General features: G+C 34.9%; 2 protein-coding genes across 11 annotated transcripts in view; one reads left to right on the top strand and one right to left on the bottom strand.

Moving 5' to 3' along the window:
- The window catches only part of PHYHIPL (phytanoyl-CoA 2-hydroxylase interacting protein like), a 46,529-nt gene extending 32,026 nt beyond the window's left edge, over positions 1-14,503 (bottom strand). Inside the window, exon 1 of one of the 3 annotated variants that reach the window (XM_032491454.1) lies at positions 13,809-14,503. In XM_032491454.1, coding sequence (XP_032347345.1) covers positions 13,809-13,914 — 106 coding nt within the window. In that variant the 5' untranslated portion in view covers positions 13,915-14,503. Of the gene's footprint in view, positions 1-4,370; positions 4,663-8,559; positions 8,580-13,808 lie in introns of those variants that run through there. The other 2 variants (XM_032491456.1, XM_032491455.1) reach the window with 2 other exon arrangements.
- FAM13C (family with sequence similarity 13 member C) overlaps positions 1-21,718 on the top strand; it is a 536,869-nt gene that overhangs the window by 144,684 nt on the left and 370,467 nt on the right. The window contains exon 15 of one of the 8 annotated variants that reach the window (XM_032491449.1): positions 5,491-5,971. The exons of the other annotated variants lie outside the window; for them this stretch is intronic. The gene's annotated coding sequence lies outside the window, so the exon portion shown is untranslated. Of the gene's footprint in view, positions 1-5,490; positions 5,972-21,718 lie in introns of those variants that run through there. 8 annotated transcript variants of the gene reach the window in all.

The raw sequence follows: 21,718 nt of genomic DNA, 5'->3' as shown, positions 1-21,718 counted from the left end.
AAATATTGTATCTCACTTATATGTGGAATCTAAAAAACAAAAACAAAAAGCAAGCAAACAACAACAACAAAAAATCCCCTGAATAAATGGGTATAGAGAACAGATTGGTGGTTGCCTGAAGCAGGGGTAGGGGTGGGTGGATGGAATGGGTGAAGGGGGTCAAAAGGTACAAATTTCTAGTCATACAATGAGTAAGTCATGGGGATATAATGCACAGCATGGTGGCTATAATTAATAATACCATATTGCATATTTGAAAGTAACTAAGAGAGAATACTTTGAAAGTTCTTATCATGAGAATTACAACTACGTATGGTGATGGACATTAACTGGAATTATTTTGTGGTCATTTTGCAACATACACAAATATCAAATTATTACATTGTATACTTGAAGCTAATATACTGTTATATCATTATACCTCTATAAAACACATTTAAGAAATGGTTTTGATCATAAAGAGTATTTAATTATGTAATGTAATCGTAATGACTACTTTTGAATGTTGAGTGGATTTATTACAAATACACCTTGCTCTATAAAGCAAGGTGTGTAAAAACAGAATAAAAAGTTCATTCTTAAAACTTTTTTTAGAGAAAGACAAATACAACATAATATCATTTATATATGGAATCTAAAATATGATACAAATGAAATTCTTTACAAAACAGAAACAGACTCAAAGACACAGAAAACAAACGTATAGTTACCAAAGGGGAAAGGGAGTTGGGGAGGGATAAATTAGGAGTTTGGGATTAGCAGATACAAACTACCATATGTAAAACAGATAAATAACAAGGTCTTACTGTATAGCACTGGGAACTATACTCAGTATCCAATAATAAACCATAGTGGAAAAACCACACACAGTTTTTCATATTCTTTTCCGTATATATACATACAAAACTGAATCACTTTGCTGTACACAAGAAACTAATACAATTGTAAATCAACTATATGCCAATAAATTAAAAAAATTTTTTGATCTTACACCTCATATAAAAAAAGCTGAGATTTCTTTGTAAATTATATACACATATTACTGTATAATATACAGTCATCCCTTGGTATAACTGAGGGGGATTGGTTTCAGGACCCACTGCAGATACCAAAGTCCATGGATGCTGAGGTCCCACAGTCAGCCCTCTGTAACTCAGGTTTCACATCTTGGGATTCAACCAACTGTGAATCATACAGTACTGTAATATTTATTGGAAAAAACTACATAAATAGATCTGTGCAGTTCAACCCTGCGTTCTTCAAGGGTCAATTACATTACAAAAATTGTAGATTATGGACAAAATAGAAATTTAATATAATAAAAATATGGTATTTAAAATATTTTATTACTAAAATAAGTATATGAATATGTGTTCTTATTTTGATAATCTTGATTTAACATTTTATGATATAGCAATTCGAATGACAACCTCTAAACTTATTTAAGATACCTGGTTTTAAGGGCTGTTACATTTGCAAAAAATACCTCACAAGAATGGGTACATCAGAATGGAAAAAGTGCATTAGCAAGTAGGTGTCTTATGAAACATTAATAATTTTTATTTCTCAGTTCCATACACCAATCATATAAAGGCATCCCATGCACATAGGGTTAGATGATAGTTTGACATATGAAATATTTATATAGATAAGGTTAATCAAACTTTTTTATATTAGATAAGATAAAAATATTAATAGAACTTCTATTACTTCTTCCATGGCCCAACTGATTATCTTATGTGACATCTGGGGTTTATACACAATATACCTATAGCATTTATGCGATACTTTTGAAAGTCCTTATCCTGTAGAAACAAAGCATATAATTTCCCCATAAAAAGTAGCAGAGTATAACAGATAAATATAGCCTTTTGCAGAAACGCTTAATGATTATACAAGACAATTAAAGTCATTTTAGAAGCAACTAAGTAAATTCTGGCACCACAATAAATTATGTTATCTTATATTGTTAGTATAATAACATTAGTCAATGCAAAAATTCTGCAGAACTACTTTTCAATATAACAAAAACTATTCTGGGTAAAATCCTTTTTCTCCTTTCTGTTTTCTTACATCATCACACTTAGCTTTCTTAGGAGTCTTTTACTTAAAAACAGTGTTGTTGACATTTCACAAGAGTTCTGTGTGCCCAGAGAAAAAAATTAAAGAAATGTTTATAGAAATGCTGGGCAAAAAGCTTTGCAGACTCGTAAGTAAATGATATGAATGCAGCATTCTAGAGTGTTTCTGAATTTAACTGTCAGCACAATAACAACTTTGCTATCTTAGACATGATTTATATAGAGATGAAGCTAAAAATGTTAAATCTTTGTATTTCCAATGTCTACTATTTACGTCCTCTTGTAAAAATTTCCCAAGATAATTTAAGAAAGCATAGACAATGTAGCTGGTATTATATTTTACTGCCACTTTGCTCTTCTGTCACATTCTTCTGAAGGAAACATAACACTAGAGAAATGACAGAGAACATTACTGTGGGAAAATAATTATTCCCTGATGAATGTGTTTCCTAAGTTTAGATTTCATATTTCAGATTTTCTTAAAGGACAGCACACCTGCATTTTAAAATGCAGTGAAATTAAGTAAATACACACACACGTACACTTTTCTTTGTCCTAAGTAGTATCCAGGATATATGCAGGTATCCAGGAAAGTACATTTAATTTTTTCATTAAATTATTAATACACAATTGTCTTTGTATGTCAATAAATTAAATTGTAATGTATTAATACTAAAGGCAAAAAACTGGGAAAAATATTCTTCAAATTACTATGAAGGCAGTGAAGAAAAAGTTCAATGACTGTTGATCCATATGAAGCTTTTAGAAATATTTGTGTAGCTCCTGAAATATTTATATAGATGAAGATACACTTCTACATACATTGGTGCAGAATAAAAATTCTGGTAGAGATGGCTAGATTGCATGTGGAACATTTATCACTACTTCAACCTCAAGTTTTATTAATATAAATTTTATTAGTAGAATTGGAATGAGTAAAGCTTTTAGCAAAACATACAGTGCAAACAGCAAATTCCAGAATCACTGTTTTTTCAGTCATTAGGCTTTCCTTTCTTCCCTTTAATCACTAAAAATAATAAACAAAAAACCATATCAAGCTGCAGGGAAATTAATACTGGATGTACTAAACTGTATGAAAATATATAAAAATAGGCTCAAACACCCAAACTTAGTGCAGCTTGAAAAAGTTACATAAAAACTATTATTAAAATGGAAGATTTATCTAAGTTTAGACCCCCAAATCTGTAAGGAACAAAAATTAAGTGTAAAAAAAACTCTTATTTAGACTAGCATCCAATACAGACCATAGTAACATTAAAATTAGCATGTTTAAAGTCAAAATAAAGTCTTGGAAGTACATGTTCAGTATGAAAGCTTTAGAAATAGCTTTGGTGAAGATTTTAGTTTTTCTTTAGGCTCCAGTGTCATTATTTTTCTGCTAATTTGAGTTCCAACAGTTTATTTTATGCACTGTTGCCAATTTTATGTTGCCAAGGAGGGAAAAATTAGTCCAGTGTATTTTCACAGTAAGCACAGAAAATCATACATTTAACTTTTTCCATCAATATAAGGGAGAGAAATCTACCGAGTATAGAACTTAGGTCAGTGTTATTTCTTCCATGTTAACTGCCCCAAATAACCACTCCCAAGCCACAGTTAATTATATCAAAAGTAATTAATTTTCAAATGCTCCTTTTAGACACCACAAAAAAGACACCAACTTTTGAATTTACTCACTCTAATAAGCGGTTCAACAATCTGACATGAGTCTAAAAGACTGACAAGAAGATGAGGGAAGAAACACTTAATAAAGGAGATACAGGAGCAACAGAAAAACAGCTTGTAGAGGACCACCAAATTTCATCTTTAGCCTCAAACTCCCTTCCTGAGACACAAATAGATATTTCTAACCACCTCTGGACATTTCCATCTAGGTAGGTATTCCACAAATATTTCAAACCTAATTTATCCAGAAAACACTTTAATAGCTTGAGAGTAGCCTGTTATCAAAGCTTTTCCTTCATATTCTCTCCAGCCAACAATTTCTACTTTATTTACTGGTGTCAAAATGTACCCAATCTCCCAATCTAGCAAACTTAGCCATTAACAACAACTCCTTTTTCATATCGCACACTTTCAGTTTAATTACAAAGTTAACAGATTTTCACTTCAAAAATGTTCAATTCCACCCCTAATTTTTATCTACCTTTTCTTAAAATTCCTATTATCTCTAACTGCCCTGTAAGAGGTTAGACGCTTGAGCTTAATATCCCAGTTCATTCCTCAAAATGATATATTAAAACCAGATATGTAATATCTCTTCCTTACCTAAGAACATCGTTGGTCAAGCTACACAGAGCGCGGTTCTCCAAGTGTGGTCTCTGAATCACCAACATCAGCATTACCTGGAAATGTGTTAGACATGCTAATTCTTGGGCTCCACCCCAGAACTAACGAATCAGAAACTGTGGGTGGGGTCAAGCAATCTGTTTTAACAAGCCCTCCAGGTGATAAATTTTGAGAACCAATGGCTTAAATTGGTTCTGACAAGTGATTTCATTTTTTTTTAACACACAGCTGATTAAGAGGTTCAGCAAACAGTATCATTTAACTTTCTTCTTAATAATTTTGAACTATTTTAAAAACTATACTACAGCATACATTAAATTGTGATGTTTTATGATTTAGCATAAACATCAAAATAAAACTTTGTTACTTCAGTGCACAAAATGGCACAATGTATAAAAAGTTATGGCACTGATCATGTTTCATGTTTGTTTTCTTGAAGTCAGCAAGTATTACTCAAGTAAAATTTTTACAAACATTATGTGCTTGCATGCAGTGTTCAATTAGTTGCAGGCAAGGCTCAGGTGCATCTGTTTGGCCCTTCAACTCATCAGAACAAATTAAATAGAGGGTTCATTTTGAATTTTGTGAACTTCTTTTTATTTGTGAAGTTATTCTAAGTTTGGGTTAGAGTTACACTTTTTCCAGCATAGGTTATGAAATAATTACCTATAAAACTAGAACTGGATCCCTAGTTAAAAGCAGGAATGTTAAACAAATGTTAACAATTGATGTAACATTAAGACAGAATTGGCTCCAGGTGTCTCAAAGTCTTTACTAATTAGTAGCAGTTGATTTTTCAGCTAACATTTGGGAGCTCTCAATAAAGCTAAAATACAATGTTAAATTTCAATGGTAGTCATCTGTTGGTAGAATTTACAGTGTAGTGATAAAAACTGGTAAATTTTCATGGGGTTTCGTAGTCAAGGTTTTGCAAATACAGATATTCTCTGCATTCCGAAAATTTGCTTTACGCCACTTGGTTCTTACAAAATATCTACAGTAGTACCTGTTTTTGCTAACCAAAAAATTCCAAAGAGGATTTTCCCTTCTACAAAAAAAAGGTGAAAAGCTAATATAATCTTCAGCATCCGTTTTGCAGGGAGCCATTACTGAGGCAGTATGTACCCTGAGCAGGGAGACCAGCACAGCCAACTTCCTCCCTGGGAACTACAGTCAGCATTCAGCATCAAGCCGCCAGAACTCTGAACTGTCTGTGAGCACCTGTGCTTTATATGGATTTATTTTGTGCATCCATTAGCAAGATGTGTCCTAAGGTAATTGCTTCTTCACTTTACATCACTTTGGCTTAGGAAAGCTTTCAGAGATACGCTCTTCTTTTGGATATGGAGTTGGGGGGAACCTGTAATGATATGGTCTTTGAAAATTCTGTAATTTTGAAAAAAGAAGTATGCCTAAAGTTATTGTAAATCTAGCAGTTAAAATGTGCTCGGAACAAAGTCATCACCTATAAACAATAGCATACACAACTGGAAAAAAATCTTAGTAAATCCTGCATGACAGTGCAACAAATATGTTAAATTGGTAAATTGTTATCAAAAAACTGAAAGAAATATTGGTACATGACTAAAAATGCAGAGAATACAAAATTATTCATCACCTATGCTTAATTCAAATGTTGAGATTATGCAGGATCTTTCCAATTTAACTGCATAAGAATACGAATGTGGCATGTCTCTCCATTTACTTTTGTTAAAATTTCCCAAATAGGTAAATTCAAGGATGCTAAAAACAACACACAATGGACAAGAAAATTTTAATGTCTAGATTACCATCAACACACCATCAACTAAACTGTCAGAATTATTGAGATAACTATATTGAGGGAAGTAGATAAATTTTTTTTTAAATTCTGTAAAAGCTATTGTCAGCTTTCATTGAGTAGGAATTGTTCAGTAATAAGGACTGGATATTAAGATATTTCAATATAGTTTTGCCTAATTACATATAGACAATCATTTAAATTGATGGATTTTTCTCCTATTTTTTTGAGCTAACTGTAATGGTACAGATAGAAAATTTCAAAGTTAATTTTTTCACACCAAACTTAGGTGGGTATACTGAAGCACAGTGTAAGTATTTCAAAAGAAATATGAAAACACTTTATTAATTAAAAAGTCCTTTGACAAATATCTTTCAAACATAAATAAATATTGACTATATAACTTTGTAACAAGCTGAAAAAACTGGATTTGACAATACAGTCAACACATTACCAAGCTTATAAATGCAGATAAAGTATCAGTAATGAAATTGATCCTTAGAGTTAAGATTCATCATTCAAATAAATCAAATTAAGCTATTCTGAAATTTTAAGAGATCACCACAAATAGGACTGTTTTAAAAATGTTATCAAAGTATCACAGAATATTACAAGACACATTATTTTCTCACTAAACAATGAAAAAAATGAACTGATGAATGAATCAGTTTTATCACTCTCCTCCAAAAGGACTTACACTGATTTAACTTTGGGAAGAAATTCTTACTATTTCTCAAAAAACTCAAAGAAAGCATATGAAAAAAATGTTGTGCCTTGTCTTTAATGGCATAGCATATGTCTAGGGAAGTTATAAGCCTTTCATACTATTATTAGATAGCAACACTTCCACAGGCTATAGAGAACAAAAAGATTTATCTATACTGGTTGCCACAACCACTACAACTAACAGTATATATGCAAAAATCCCACAACCCCTTTAAAATGAACCACAAACTTGGCCCAAATAATCATAATATCACAAACAAAACTAATCACAATTCAGAGTATGATGCTTTTTGTTCATCTCACATCTAGTGAGCGATTTCAAAATGCAGAGCACTTGTTCACATTTTTTAAAAGCCCGTATTGTAGATTTATTTCATCTTTGGTGTTTAAAATTAGCCTTCCCCAGCATGTGATCACTCCTCACGTTCAAAGGGTAAAACACAAAGCTCATTAGAGGTCACTCCCAAACTGAAGTCAAATTTTAATATTTCTTTTTCACCTAGGTTGTAGTCTCCCTAGTGGAATATATAGTTCTATGAACAATTCTCTTCTTCATTCTGGAACTTTTCCCCCTAGAACACAAGTGGAGTTGCTAAATGTTCAGGTTTCCAAGGAAGTCTCTTACCTTAGATTTCAAAAGTCTTAATGTTCCAAATTCTGTTCATTTTCTACTAAATGCCTGTGAAAATTCTCCTAAGACTCTAAAACTACCTTTATGCAGATGACTCAAAAATCTCTATTTCATAATGCTTTATAAGGTATCAAGTGGTTTAGTTTTTACCTAGTAATGATTCTGAAAATATTATCATTGGATGATGAATAGCCCTAAACAGTGGGGATCAAGAAAAAGCAGAGTCTAAAAAGAATGTAAATGTGTTCTCCTGTGGAGATCCCCACTGAAGCAGTAAGAAGGCAGTATATAACACTGTTCTGGGCATATGATTTCTCTGAAAGGGAAGTGCCTCTGGAAAAGGCACTTGGGACTTATTTAGGTGTCCAATAAGACCTTAAATTTGAGACATAAAATACTGTCATCATGATGTCTAAATACTATTTCCTTTCTCCTTTTTTTCTTTCTTGTCAATGATTCTTCTGATTTCCCAGACTTTAAATCCTAAAGTAGTCCTGGTCACTTTCCATTTTGTTTGAAAATTCAATCACAAATGCTCGGTAATGATTTTTGGATTTCTTTAGTACCATTCCTGCTTAACTGTCCTCCCATGTAGAGAACACACTGAGGCTGCCTATTTTTCCTGTTGAGACTCTTCAACTCTTCTATTTCTGTACAGGTCTTCCCAAATTCTAATTTTACTTCTCAAATGTATTTGTATAAAATACAGTCATGTTAATAAGACAGTTTAACTACTGTCTAGTAATAAAATATTTTAAACAGTTAAAATGAGGCAAATGCTTTAGAATGGTAGACAGACTTTAAATAATTTACAAACAATAAAAAGATTCTTACAGGGAAATTGAAAAGAAAAGGAAAACAAACCCACGAAAGAGGTAAATGCTATAAAGAAAACTTAAATTATACATTTACTAAGGGCAGAGAAGGAAAACCAAAAAGTAGAAGAATTATGCTTACTGCAGTAACTGATACAGCTGCCATTATTCCTAAAAACCAGGATAAAATATAAAAGTTATCATGAAACTACTCACCTAATTTAAAGGAAAAATCAAACTTAGACCTAAAGACAAGGAAACATCAGCAGCGATGAAAAAAAGTGACTTGGAAGTTGTCTAGATAGTGTTCTATGGAGTGAATTTCTAACTGGCTGACTTACCTAGGCAACAAAGCAAGTTGCCAATGTTACTACTTATGACATATCAGTCATTCTACCACTGGAGGGAGTCTGGTCACACATCCTTTGATGTGACTTTTACTCTAATAACTTCCTGGTCTTCTCTGGAAATGAATTAGAAACGCTACCAAGAATATAAATTGTTTTAATGTAATCTGATGTTTTTCAAGCTTTTTGTTTGTTTCTTTTAGTTTTTATTTTGTTTTTGGGTTGTTTCATACTAATAAAAATGGACAGCATTTCTATAGTCATATCTAAAGAAACGAATCCAGAGGTCACATGTGCCAGTACAGATGTATATTTAAAAAAAAAAATCCTAAAAAAAATTGTTAAATAAAGAACAGAGAAGGGCTCTGATGCAAATACCTACCCAAAGTAGGTATCAAGGTCATCAAAGCAACTGCAAACAGCAGGTTTGAAGTAGAAGCTGAAAATAGCTTTGAGGATTAATACTGAGGATATTACTGATGGGATAGAGAAATATCAGCAAAGGATAAAGTACTGTAACTATGATTTTACTATTCTTTTAAAATTCAGAATTTATAGTTTCCACTGACTACTCATGAAGTGACATAAGAAGGATTTGCTGTGTAAACCAAATATAACTGACACGAGAAAAAAAAAAAAAACCCCAAAGATCTAAACACTGGCCAAAAATGATGAGTTAAAAAGCAGCAGTTTAACTCAAGAAGGCATGTGGAGAATAATATTCCATTTACAGTAATAATTATTATTCTCTATTTTGTGTCAAGAATTGTGAGAAATGTTACATAAGTAATACTTCATTTAATTGTTTCAACAACCCTACAAAACTGAATTATACTCATTTTACATGGGAAAACTTGAGGCTAAAAAAAAGGTTAAATAATTTGCCTAGGGTAACATAGCTATCAATATTGTGTCAGAGGCTGACTCTAAAATGTATGTATTACCACCATGCTGTGTGCATGTCAGTGAGATTGAGTAGTGCCTACCCTGCATTCTTGTACTATTAAAGGTAATACTTAAGAGCATTCTTCCTAGGTTTCTGCTTTAGAAAATGTCATTAAGAATTATCTAATACAGAGGGGAGGGTATAGCTCGGTGGTAGAGTGCTTGCTTAGCATGCACAAAGCCCTCGGTTCAATCCCCGGTACCTCCATTAAAATAACTAAAAAAAAAATAAACCCAATTACTTCTTCTCTGCAAAAAACCCAAAAACCAAATAACCCCCCCAAGTAAATAAAATATTAAAAAGGAATTATTTAACTCTATCGTGCTACTAAGCACTTCTGTATTACTTTATTTCCAAAATTAAAATTTAAGTCACATGTCAATAAGGATAAAAAAGAACCGATTTATAATTTAAATAAATATGATAGAGTCCAAATTCAAAGAAATTTATCTTTTAAAATATGTAAAAGAAAAAACTTTTTTCCTTTTCCTCCACAAAACTACTATTAGAGACAAAGACAGGGAAATGGGCCAGCTTCTGTCTGTTCAATTTCTTTAAAATGTGTTCCCTTGCTAACTAGCATCATAAACTCCACAAACCATATCTAGGCAGTCATAATGCTCTAATCATGGAAATAATACTTGTTAAAGCTAGAACGCCTTGGGGGTGAATTTAAGTGCTGTACAACAAATTAATTTTGTATTTTCTTCCTTACTATTATAACAAGAGTACGGGGGCTTGGCTGTATATAAAGCAACATAAAGATTCATCTTTTCTTCTCAGCAAGGAAAGAGCTTCAATATGTATATGCATGATAAAAAAGATGAAGAGAACTAATATAGAATTCTATGTGTGGGGTCAGAGCTGTTTTGTCATATCATAAGTCAGTGAGGGTCTGAAGTATCTATGTGAAGAAACAAAACTGGAAATGAGTTCCCATATTACTGATGCTTCCAGATGAGATATTAATGTTTTTTTCTTTGATTTTTTTTGAAAAGCCACAATTAAAGTACATAATATATGCAACTTGAGGATGCTTCAGCACAGCAGAGATGGAAAATCAGAAACACTCCTTCACTTACAACAGAGATTATAGAAACTACTAGATCTACAGTACATCTTCAGAGCCTCCCCAACAGAAGTCTATCCAGAATCCTCATTTTGAACTACTGGTAACATCTAGGAAGGGCCACATACTCACAACCAAAATGCACATGCCTAGGATAAAAGCACACATGAAATAATGTGTGTGTATAAGAACCCTCTTGCTTAATTAAAAAATCCAATTATATGACCACTTGGACTCTATTCCATATTCTTCAGAGATTATTAAATATTTTGAAGAACTGTGAGAAAAAGAAGCATTGTAAATCGTTGCTAATAATGTAAACAGATTAATTTATTAGAAACTGGACAGAAAAAAAAACAAACATAAAAGAGGAGAGCCAGGAAAACATAAGACATACAGTTATGTTTACCAACAGCTACAGCTCTTAATTGATATGCAAAATATTATAAAATTTAAAATGTCTATAAGTGGAGAGGGTAAAAAGAAATTTTTATTAAATAATCACATGACACTTTTTCTTAATCTATTTTATTTCACTTCCAAGGATTTAATGTTGTTCTAATTTTTTCCCATCATCAGATTAATAGAGTAAAATAAAGAAAAGTAAAGAGCAAACAAGACAAATCTATTTCTATAATTATCAAATTATGAAAATATAGCACTTTATATGTACTTAAGCACATGATAGATCTGTCACATACTAATTTTTCTATGTTCTATATTTATAGAAGAAAAAAATAATGAGACCTGAGAGAGACCAAAAGGAAGGGAGTGAAGGAAGGAAATAGCATCTACCTGAACATTTCTCAATATATAATTATGATAAATAAAATCCAGTTGAAAAACTTAAAGGTACATTTAAAAGTTGTTCTGTAAAAATAACTGTATCATCTCTAAATTATCCCTATGAGGCAAAATTAACATTTTTGGAATTGACATATAGAGTCACAAAAAGAAAAGTTAGGCATTTAACAACATCTTTACACAAGATACGTTCAAATTCCACATCCTTCAATAAAAGAGTTAGCCCTTTGTATTTGTTGGTATAAGCTATTTTATAAAATGAAACACTATTTAATTAATCTATGTTGAATCAATTAGAAATCCGCAAATAAGCAGTAATTTTCATAGATACTGCCTACTACCAGTACCCCCCAAAATGAAATATTATATAATTTGCTCATTTTGCAGGATTAATAATGTGAACAGAAACAACTAAAAAATATTGCCAAAATAAAATTACTACTCGGAGAAGAGACAATGGTAAATGCAGCACATTAATTTTTGTACTCTATGCTATTAACTCTAAATATAATTTTTAAAACTTTATTTTTTTTAGAATCTTTGAAACGTGGTAAGTGAAATTTTAAATATTGATTAAGGCTTCTGAGGAGCAACCATCGATTGCCTGTTTCCAATAACTATAGTAATGAGCTTTTGATAAATCATTGAAGTAAATGAAAATAAAATCTACTTTTATTAGACTCTTGGTTTTCTGTCAAACCAATCTAGGAAAATCAAAATATTTACAATGGTAAAATTAGAAAAAGTCATTTCACAAAAGTATAAACTAAAACCCATAGGACTTCCTACGTGGTATATTAAAAATAATCTGCATGGTCTAACAGTGCAGGCTTATATATGGAATACCAAAACAAGGAGTCTTTTTAGATGCCATAAATATGTGCACCTATTACTATGGTGACCAAACTAGTCTAAGGATAAGAGAAATATAGGTAGCTGTTACAAGAATATTATTCATACTACACCTGGTTCAGAATTATTTGTTTTCTGTTTCAGAATTATTTAAAGTGGCGTTGGCTTCAAAGAGTAATTACTCAAAGGGCGATTATCCTAAATTTATAAATAAATGGAAACTCGGTGTTCAGTTGACCTAAACTGTACTGTATAGCAACGCCTAAGTTACCACCATGTAAATGACTCTGGAAACAAGACCTCAGCTCTCCTCTTGGATTACATACTGATCAATTTTACGACCTTAATTGTGAGGATATTAGTATACCTACATAACCTTGGCTAAAAAGCATTTTAAAATCATAATCTCTATACACAGTTAAACATTAATTTCATTTATAGCCAAAACTGTTTGGGATCATCTTAACAACATGTAAATTGTTTTCTCTTTGTCAGATGTACAATTTTACAATTATTTGGCCAATTAATACTAACCAGACGACTTCTTTACAAATGAAGTTTTATTCCACACCACTGAAACAGCACCGACTCTCCAACTACTCCAACTAAAACAGAAGCCCTATAACTAACCATACTGCATATAGTACTAGTTTATCTCTTTAACACTCAGACCTATGCTTAATCAATTTCCTTCTTTAGAAGACTACCAACTTTAACAACAGAATAAGTGATATAATATCAAGACACAATGGTGAGTACTCGCCACGTATTCTGAATCACAGCAGATATATTAGGCCACTTCCTTTACAGATTTTCTAGTATCTGAATCACAGCCCCAAACCATTAAGCTTGTGGCTGTCCTTGGTGCTGAAATGTACTCTTTCTGCCCTTTCACTGAAACGAAGCTGTCACCCCAATCCCGTTTTGAGAGGATAAAAAGGCTTCTAGACGTAGGAGGTCTGAAGATGGGAGGTTCAAAAAAGAAACTGTTAAGTTTCTGGGCAGAGACCGCTAACCAGTGTGTACGGGGGGGAGGGGATGCTAGAAACATCCTGAAGGTATCTCCCCTTCGGTGCCAGGAGACCCAGGAAAGCGGGACTGCGGCAAAGATCGGAAACGCCTCGTCCCGGGCAGGAACCGCCGGCTGCAACTGCGCCCTAGAGGGGGCGGCCCCTCGACCCGGGCCAGGCAGGCGAGGACGGCGAGAAGCGCCACCGCCGAGGACGACGGCGACTTTCCGCGCCAACGCGCGAGCCCCGGGGTCCTTTTGTTTCTGGAGTCTGAGGGGAGGGTAGGTGGGCGAAAGGAAGCCCCCACCAGCATTCATTTTCACGGGGGTGGGGAGAACAACAAAAGACCCCGCTGCCCGGGCGGGCAGGGTCGGCGGAGCCCCGGCAGCCGCGACGCCCGAGCGCGGGTTCGGCCCCTCTCAAGGTCCCGCTCTTACCGTCCCGGTCGCACAGCTGAATGGCCTCCAGGCTGAGGTTTTTGATCACCTCCTCACATGGGCTGGTGGGGCTGTTGAGGGTATGCTCCAGGCGCGGCACCTCCATTTTCCCAACCCCTTTCTCAAGCCCGCTATCTTCGTGTCCAGGCTCTCTCGGTGGACCGTGTGGGAGATAAGAGCGGGAAAGGGAAGGGGAGTGGTGGAGGGAGGGAAGGCAGCCTAGGACGCGGCGCTGAAGGGCCGAGGCTGAGCCGCCGGGCTAGAAAGCCGCTGCCGAGGCGACGGCACTGACAGGAGCTCCGCAGAGCGTGCAGCTCTGAGAGACCGAGACAGAGCCGGCGCGAGGGCAGGAGGCGGCGCGCTCCCGGCGGGGAGGGGACGCGGCGAACGGGGAACGTGAGGGAGAAGGCGCGCCGCGCGCACGCGCGAGAGAGGGCGAGCCCACCTGCTGGCGCGCGGCGCTATCTCCCCCCGCCCTCCCCAGTCCCTCTTCGCGCACGCGCCCCCGGCTGCCCTCGTGGCTCTCTGCACCCGCCACCTCTGCGCGTGAAGCGTCGGACCGCGGAGCGCGCGGGAACGGCGGACGGCGCGGCGTGGGCGGCGCGTGCTCGTCTCTCACTCTCTCCTGGTGAGGGCGATTTGGCGTCTTTCCCTCCTTACAGTGTCAGTGGAAAACCAGGTGGGCACTACGGCGTCTGCTCGGGGAGGTGAGAGTGAGAGGCTTGTTTGTTTATCAAGGATTAGAAAAATGGGGGTCCAGACCCTTTTACATCGGGTTTTGAAGCGAGCAGGCTACCTTCGCCCCCTCAAGGTCCCGGGTTACTGGCCGTCCAAACCCCGCTTGCTCAGCCAGCCATTCCTAGGAAACAGCTGTGTCTGTGTGAGTAATGAGCAATTAACTGAGGAGAGGCGCGGTTTAGGGTCAGGATTTTGGTCATCCCGAAGGAAGGGCAAGATGGGAATTCAGAACTGCCAGAAAGGTGAGGGAATGACGAGATGCTAGCCAGCCTGCTGGAAACGCAGCAGACGTGCTTTGGGGGCCGACAGCCACTAATCTTTTAGCGTTCGCAGTCTAGCTTCATCCATCCATCCATCCATTCAGTCATCCAACAAACATTGTTCTGGGCGCCAGGAAAGGGCGAAAAGACAGTACCTGACCTCATCACTGTGGAAGGGACCTTTTCCACAGTGGAAAAATGTGCTTCCTTTAGTTACCCTGAACTTGTCTGCCCAGTTTTTAATGTGGCTTAAGATTCTGCAGTGCACTCAGTGGAAGTGCAAAACAAAATTTTTTTAATACTATAGAAATAGGTCACAACCTATTGATCTCTGTTGCCATTTACTTCTTTGGAATAGTTTTTAGTTTTGTTGCTATCTTGGGGATCAAAAATAGTACCCCACCTCTTTTTAGTGTGCCTTTTTATTTGAAATTAAAGTTTCTTTTCCTTGATTTTTCCAATTTCAAACCTAAATATTAGCCAATAAGGTAACAATTCACATACAGATTGCTATATGCTACCCTTTCTAGGCACATCCATTTAGCTATAACGTGACAAAATATGGTTAATTGAAGCCTCCTAAAACAGAAGGACCAGCTTAAGATAAAGTAAGCCTATGAGAAAATTTGGCACAACTGAAAGTTGATAAAAATCTGTAGAGATAATTGGGTATCTTAAAGTGAAACGTCCTTATTGTGAACTTAGGTATCCTTCATGTAGTTTGAGAGAATTTTTGTGTCAAGGTAGGGGTGTCCCCCAAAAGAGGATAAATTACTACTTGTCAAGAAATATGACAAGATGGCGCTTATTGGTGAATTTTCTATGTTCCAAAACCTAGCTCTGGAGGACTAGAAATTGATTCTGTCAGCCCAAATACAGTGAGGTCATCTTTTATGGTATCAAATTTACAAATCTTAAAAGGAACTGTGTAAACTAGATTACCAATTTATTGATTTACAGATGAGAAACATAATTTATGCATATAATTAAAATTATATCTCATACAAGTGTTTAATAAGCACCTGCTATGTCCAAGGACTATACACTAGATGTTGGAAATTTTGAGTTCAAATCTATTGGGAAAGATAGACATTGACAAAGTAAGATTCTGATGAGTGTTATGAAAGAGGAAGTATGGAAACTTGTGGAAGTGCACACAGGGGCCCTACTGTAGTCTGGTTAGTTAGGAAAGCCTCTAGAAGGATTTAATTTTGAAGGAATGGGAAACGGTTGAAGGGCTTTAAAAAGGAAATTACCATGATCAAATTTGTGGGCCAGGATATTTGTGTAATGGGAAAGGGGGTAATGTTTTGGAAATATTAATGTGATTTTTCTGGGTACAAGACCTATTCAATCCAAAGCACCTTTCTGCTAAGAATTTAGATTGTTACATAAGAAATATGAAAGGAAAAGTTAATGTTTAACTTTTGACATTCTATATAGGATTTTTTTAAGCAAGTTGTTAAGCTTCAAATCAATACATTGTCAACAGGTGAAATATAAATACGTTCATGGTTTAATATATCAAGACTAGGCCAATTGATCCAAATGATAAGAGTTTCTCCTATGGTGAATACAAGATATCCCAGTCCACCATAAGGCTTAGGCCAGAGATTAGTATAAATTAGATGATGGTTATGAGGTAGGTAAAGTAGAAGAAAATCCTATACCCTTTGGCTCAGAGAATTATGGAAAAGAGGTAGAAGTGCTCAAGGAAGGCAACCAATAACATTTCTACTCACTCTCACCTTGAGGGTGTGGAGTAAGGGGTTGTAGCTTTAGAAATATCCAGATAGGTATGGGAAGACTCAAGTACAGAGAAATTTCTGCCCCTGTTCTCAGATCTTTGGGAAAAATCAGGATAGGATGTAAGTGAAAAGGTAGCAATCTGAAGGACTGAGGATTTTACCTAAAAAAGCTGATCTTTACCTAAAGGAACTGATTTAAATACTATTGAACTCAGACTGGGTTAGACTACAAGCACATTATTCTCCCTCACCTATATATCAGTGAATGAAATTTCATCTGCCAAAGATCTTTTTGTTTTCTTTACATGGCACTTTATTTATAATTATCTACAGACATAATCACACTATGATTTATAAGTTATTATTATACATGAAGAATCAGGCTAAAATTTGAAAAGGACCCGAAATACATCCCAATTCGATCCCTTAACCAATGTTGAAGTCCTTGACAGGAAATTGTTTATATTTTAATAAATGGTTAATTAAAATCCTAATGAAGTAACTCAAAGCCTTACTCATCCCAAGCCCAAATATGCCTCCTATATGGTCAATACAAAGACCTTAATTTTCCCCTCTGTTGATCATACACAATAGTGATAATCCTTCTTTCTGCTGCCCATGTATATTCATTTCTCTGGATAAATGTTCCTAGCTCTTTCAAGCATTTCTGATATCACATTACTTTGAGTCCTTCTATCACTCTGGACACTCTCCCCTGGACAGCTTTAATTTTTCTAAAAGATCTTGGATGAACACACTAGACGTGGAAATATAATATACATTTAATATGCATATTACAAATTATATTATAAATACAATATATAAAGGAGTACACAGTAGTCTATCAATGTCTTTGCTCTATATGCCAGTCATGTTGTATCACTCTGCTTACACACCCTGAGCTTATAATCACATAAAATCTATACCGCATATCTGAACATTTCTTATTTTCCCTGTGATGTTGTAAATTTTATGCACATAGTTTTTGCATACAGAAGATAGTATAGAATTATTTGATTGAAGTTCATTCAGTTCTTTAAATGTGTTTGAGTCTGTTGCAGCAACTAGCCCAGAATTTTATCAAACCCCAAGAAAAAGTAGGTTAGGTAAGCTTGTAAGTGCAGAGAGTCATTCTTAGAGGACCCACAGCCATAGGCACAACCCAGTTTCTTTTATTGCTAGGTAGAAGGAAAAGAATGAGAACCAAAACCATAGGTAAAAGCGAACTCCAAAAAATGCATAGTAAACAAAGGAGTCTTTTTTCTTTATCTCATAACATTACCGTAACTTTTCCTAAGCCCTTATTATTAATAGCAGTGTGAAAGAAAACTCATGATTGACAGAGACAAAGTTGAAAACAACTCATATTCTAAATTCTTTATCTTGATTCAAGTAAAGTCTGGACTTGTGAAGATCAAATGAGATAACTCATATGAAAGTGTGTGAGCTGTGAGGCACTTCAGAAAGTTAGGATGTTATTATCATGAGACACTAAGAATGCCATTAGGAAAGGATATCTGATCAGTTTTACAGTATTTTAATAGCTATTTCAAAACATTAAGAACTTCCATATTTAGAATATCTTTATGATGTAGAATGTTGGGACCCTTAAAAATTATGCCTGGTTTTGTTTGTTTTGAGTTTTATCTCAATTGTAGGTTTTTGCCAAGCCCATAAGCAAATACTCAGTATTGAATCTCTGCCCAGTATTTGATTTCTGCACTCCTAATTCTGGTTTCAGTAAATACTGATGGGAGAAGGTAGAGAACTATAATGATCTATCATGCTGTCAAAATTCAGCTAGCTTAACAATTCAGTAGCTTTTGCAGACCATTTCTCTTTGAAACCCCCACCTCCACTTTCACTTTCACAAGATGATCTCTCCCTCTCTCTTTTCTGGAAAAAAAAAAAATGAAGGCAGATTGAAGTTCTTTTATTCTTCTCTGTAGCTCCGTAGGTCCTGGTAAAACTTGCTACTTAATCTGTGCTCTCCATTCAGTGCCTGTGTATTGCAGAATAAATTTAGCTTCCTACTTTTACCCCCTCCAGCTGCTTTGGTCTTTTTCTTCTGATTCTCCTTTTTGTCTCTAAATATTACCAAATCTCCTTGATTTTAAAAATTATCTTACTTGAACCAACCAATTACTGTCTAATATGTTAATATTCTAAGATATAGAAGGAGCCCATTCTAAATTGTGAAGTGCCATAAAAGTGTTATTCATTGCCTCTGTTTCCTCATACAATTGATCAGCCATCTCTGCTACTCTTATTTTTACTCTTCAGAATCATCTTTGGATTTGCTAATATTTTTCACATCACCAAATATAAGGCCTTTTATCATCTGCATCCTCTTTGGTATTTCAGCAGTTCATTTCTGCTGAACATCTGTAGCACTGAACGCTATTGGCTCTTTTCCTACATGAGTGCTTAATGTTTATCAACTCTAGTTTCTAAGCCGCCCTCATGAGTGTAGGTGTTTGTTAAAGTTCAGCCTCTGACATTATGTTCTCTCCTGTTTAAAGCCATTTCCTCTGAGAATGCATGCATTCCCATAAATTTTAATGTTTTATTAGTGAAATTCTCACCTTTATCATCAGATCCCTATCTCAAGTTCCCAACTATAAACAAAAGCCATTGTCCTATTTCCAATTAACAGTTTTATTTACATTCCCATAACCATTTCTAATTGATCAATTCATTCCCAAAAATGATTCTCTTTTTAACTTTCCTCATTATAGTCACTGGCAGCAGAACCCTTTAGTTATCCAGTATTACCCAGTTTTCTGATTTTCTCTTTTCCTATTTAAACGAAACTCTTGAAAATAATTAAAATTTTGCAATAGTTCTTGGATGTGTAATCCTTTCCTGAATTATAAGTACTGCTAATGCATTAAGTTCTCATCATTTTGATCAGATAATTGAAATTATCATATACATAGTCTTCCTATCCCCCTTCTTCATGAGATCAGCCTACTAAAGCACTTTGTTAATCAGAACTTGCTCAATAAATTACAGTACCTACTTCTTTTTGTTCTGTAGTTAATGGTGAGTTACTGAAGTTCTTAAGGCAGGTGTATGACAATTGCAAAGCAATGTTATGAGAGGATTAATCTGCCCATGTTTCATAGGATGAATGGAATGGAGGATGATAAAAGTTTAGGAGATTATTATAGTTGAGGCAAAAAATAAGGTATAATAGATTAAGACAGTAGAATTGGGAATGTAAAAGAAGCAATGGATTTCAGAGAGTGGTGTTGTTTTATTGTTTTCTGAGATTATTTTTAAAAATCACAAAAAGAAGAGGTTCTTTGATATTTTAAAAGGTTAAATTGTTCACTCATATTATTGATGGCTATATGCTGTAAATATTAATATTATAGTACAGCATCATATGGCATATGAAGCAAGAAAAATGTTTGAACATACTACTTCCATCTTTAAAATAACATAGTTGTTTGCCAATGATATACAAGCAGATTAACTTCAAGAACTAATGCACCATCTAGTCTTTATTCTGTATTTGTGGATAAACAAAACTCAACTAAAAATGGCTCTCAGAGTAGCATGTTTTAGAATACTCTGTTGTCACTAGTTAAAATTTTTTTCTGTATGTATAATTTTTATTGAAGTATAGTCAGTTTACAATGTTTTATCAATCTCTGGTGTACAGCATAATGCTTCAGTCATACAAGAACATACATATATTTGTTTTCATATTCTTTTTCACTATAAGTTACCATAAGATATTGAATATGGTTCCCTGTGCTATACAGTATGAACTTGTTTATCTATTTTATATGTGTTAGTATCTGCAAATCTCAAACGTCCTACCCCCTTTCCCCACTGGTAACCATAAGTTTGTTTTCTATGTGTGTAAGTATGTTTCTGTTTCATAAATAAGTTCTTTTGTCTTTTTCTTAGATTCCACAGATAAGTGATATCATATGATATTTTTCTTTCTCTTTCTGGCTTACTTTACTTAGAATGACAATCTCCAGGTCCATCCATGTTGCTGCAAATGGCATTATTTTATTCTTTTTTATGGTTGAATAATATTCCATTGTATAAATATACTACAGCTTCTTTATCCAGTCATCTGTTGATGGACATTTAGGTTGTTTCCATGTCTTAGCTGTTGTAAATAGTGCTGCTTTGAGCATAGGGGTGCATATATCTTTTTGGATTAAGCTTCCCTCTGGATATATGCCCAGGATTAGAATTGTTGAATCATATGATAAGTCTATTTTTAATTTTTTGAGGGATCTCCATACTGTTTTCCATAATGACTAGACCAAACTCTATTCCCACCAACAGTGTAGGAGAGTTTTTTTTCCTCCACACCTTCTCCAGCATTTATCATTTGTGGACTTTTGAATGATGGCCATTCTGACTGGTGTTGGGTGAATAACCCTCCCAGACTTCAGAAAATACTACAAAGTTACAGTAATCAAAACAACATGGTATTGGTACAAAAACAGACATATGGATCAATGGAAAAGAATAGAGAGCTCAGAAATAAACCCACAAACTTTTGTCAATTAATCTTTGAAAAAGGAGGCAAGAACATTCAATGGAGTAAAGACAGTCTCTTCAGCAATGGTGTTAGAATAACTGGACAGCTGCATGCGAATCAATGAAGTTAGAATACTCCCTCACACCACACACAAAAATAACATGGCTTAAAGACTTAAACATAAGCTAAGACATGATAAACCTCTTAGAAGAAAACATAGGCAAAACATTATCTGACCTAAATCTTAGCAATGTTCTGTCTATCCAGGCAATAGAAAGAAAAGCAAAAATAAACAAATGGGATCTAATCAAACTTACAAGCTTTTGCCTAACAAAGGAAACCATAAACAAAACAAAATGACAACCTACAGAATGAGAGAAAATATTTGCAAAAGATGGGACTGAAAAGGGCTTAATTTCCAGAATATATAAACATCTCATACAACTTGATAACAAGAATAACAAACAACCTAATCCAAAAATGGGCAGAAGACCTAAATAAGCACTTCTCCAATGAAGACATACAAATGGCCAATAAGCACATGAAAAAAATGCTCAATATCACTAATTATCAGAGAAATGCAAATCAAAACTAGTTAAAATTTAAAAGGAGTTGGTTGTTGGGGGTAAGAAATATTGGGAGGTATAGAGA

Source organism: Camelus ferus, chromosome 11, assembly GCF_009834535.1.
Source record: "Camelus ferus isolate YT-003-E chromosome 11, BCGSAC_Cfer_1.0, whole genome shotgun sequence".
Lineage (NCBI taxonomy): Eukaryota > Metazoa > Chordata > Mammalia > Artiodactyla > Camelidae > Camelus > Camelus ferus.
Note: the sequence above shows the minus strand (reverse complement) of the source record. Positions and strands in the feature narration are given on the sequence as shown.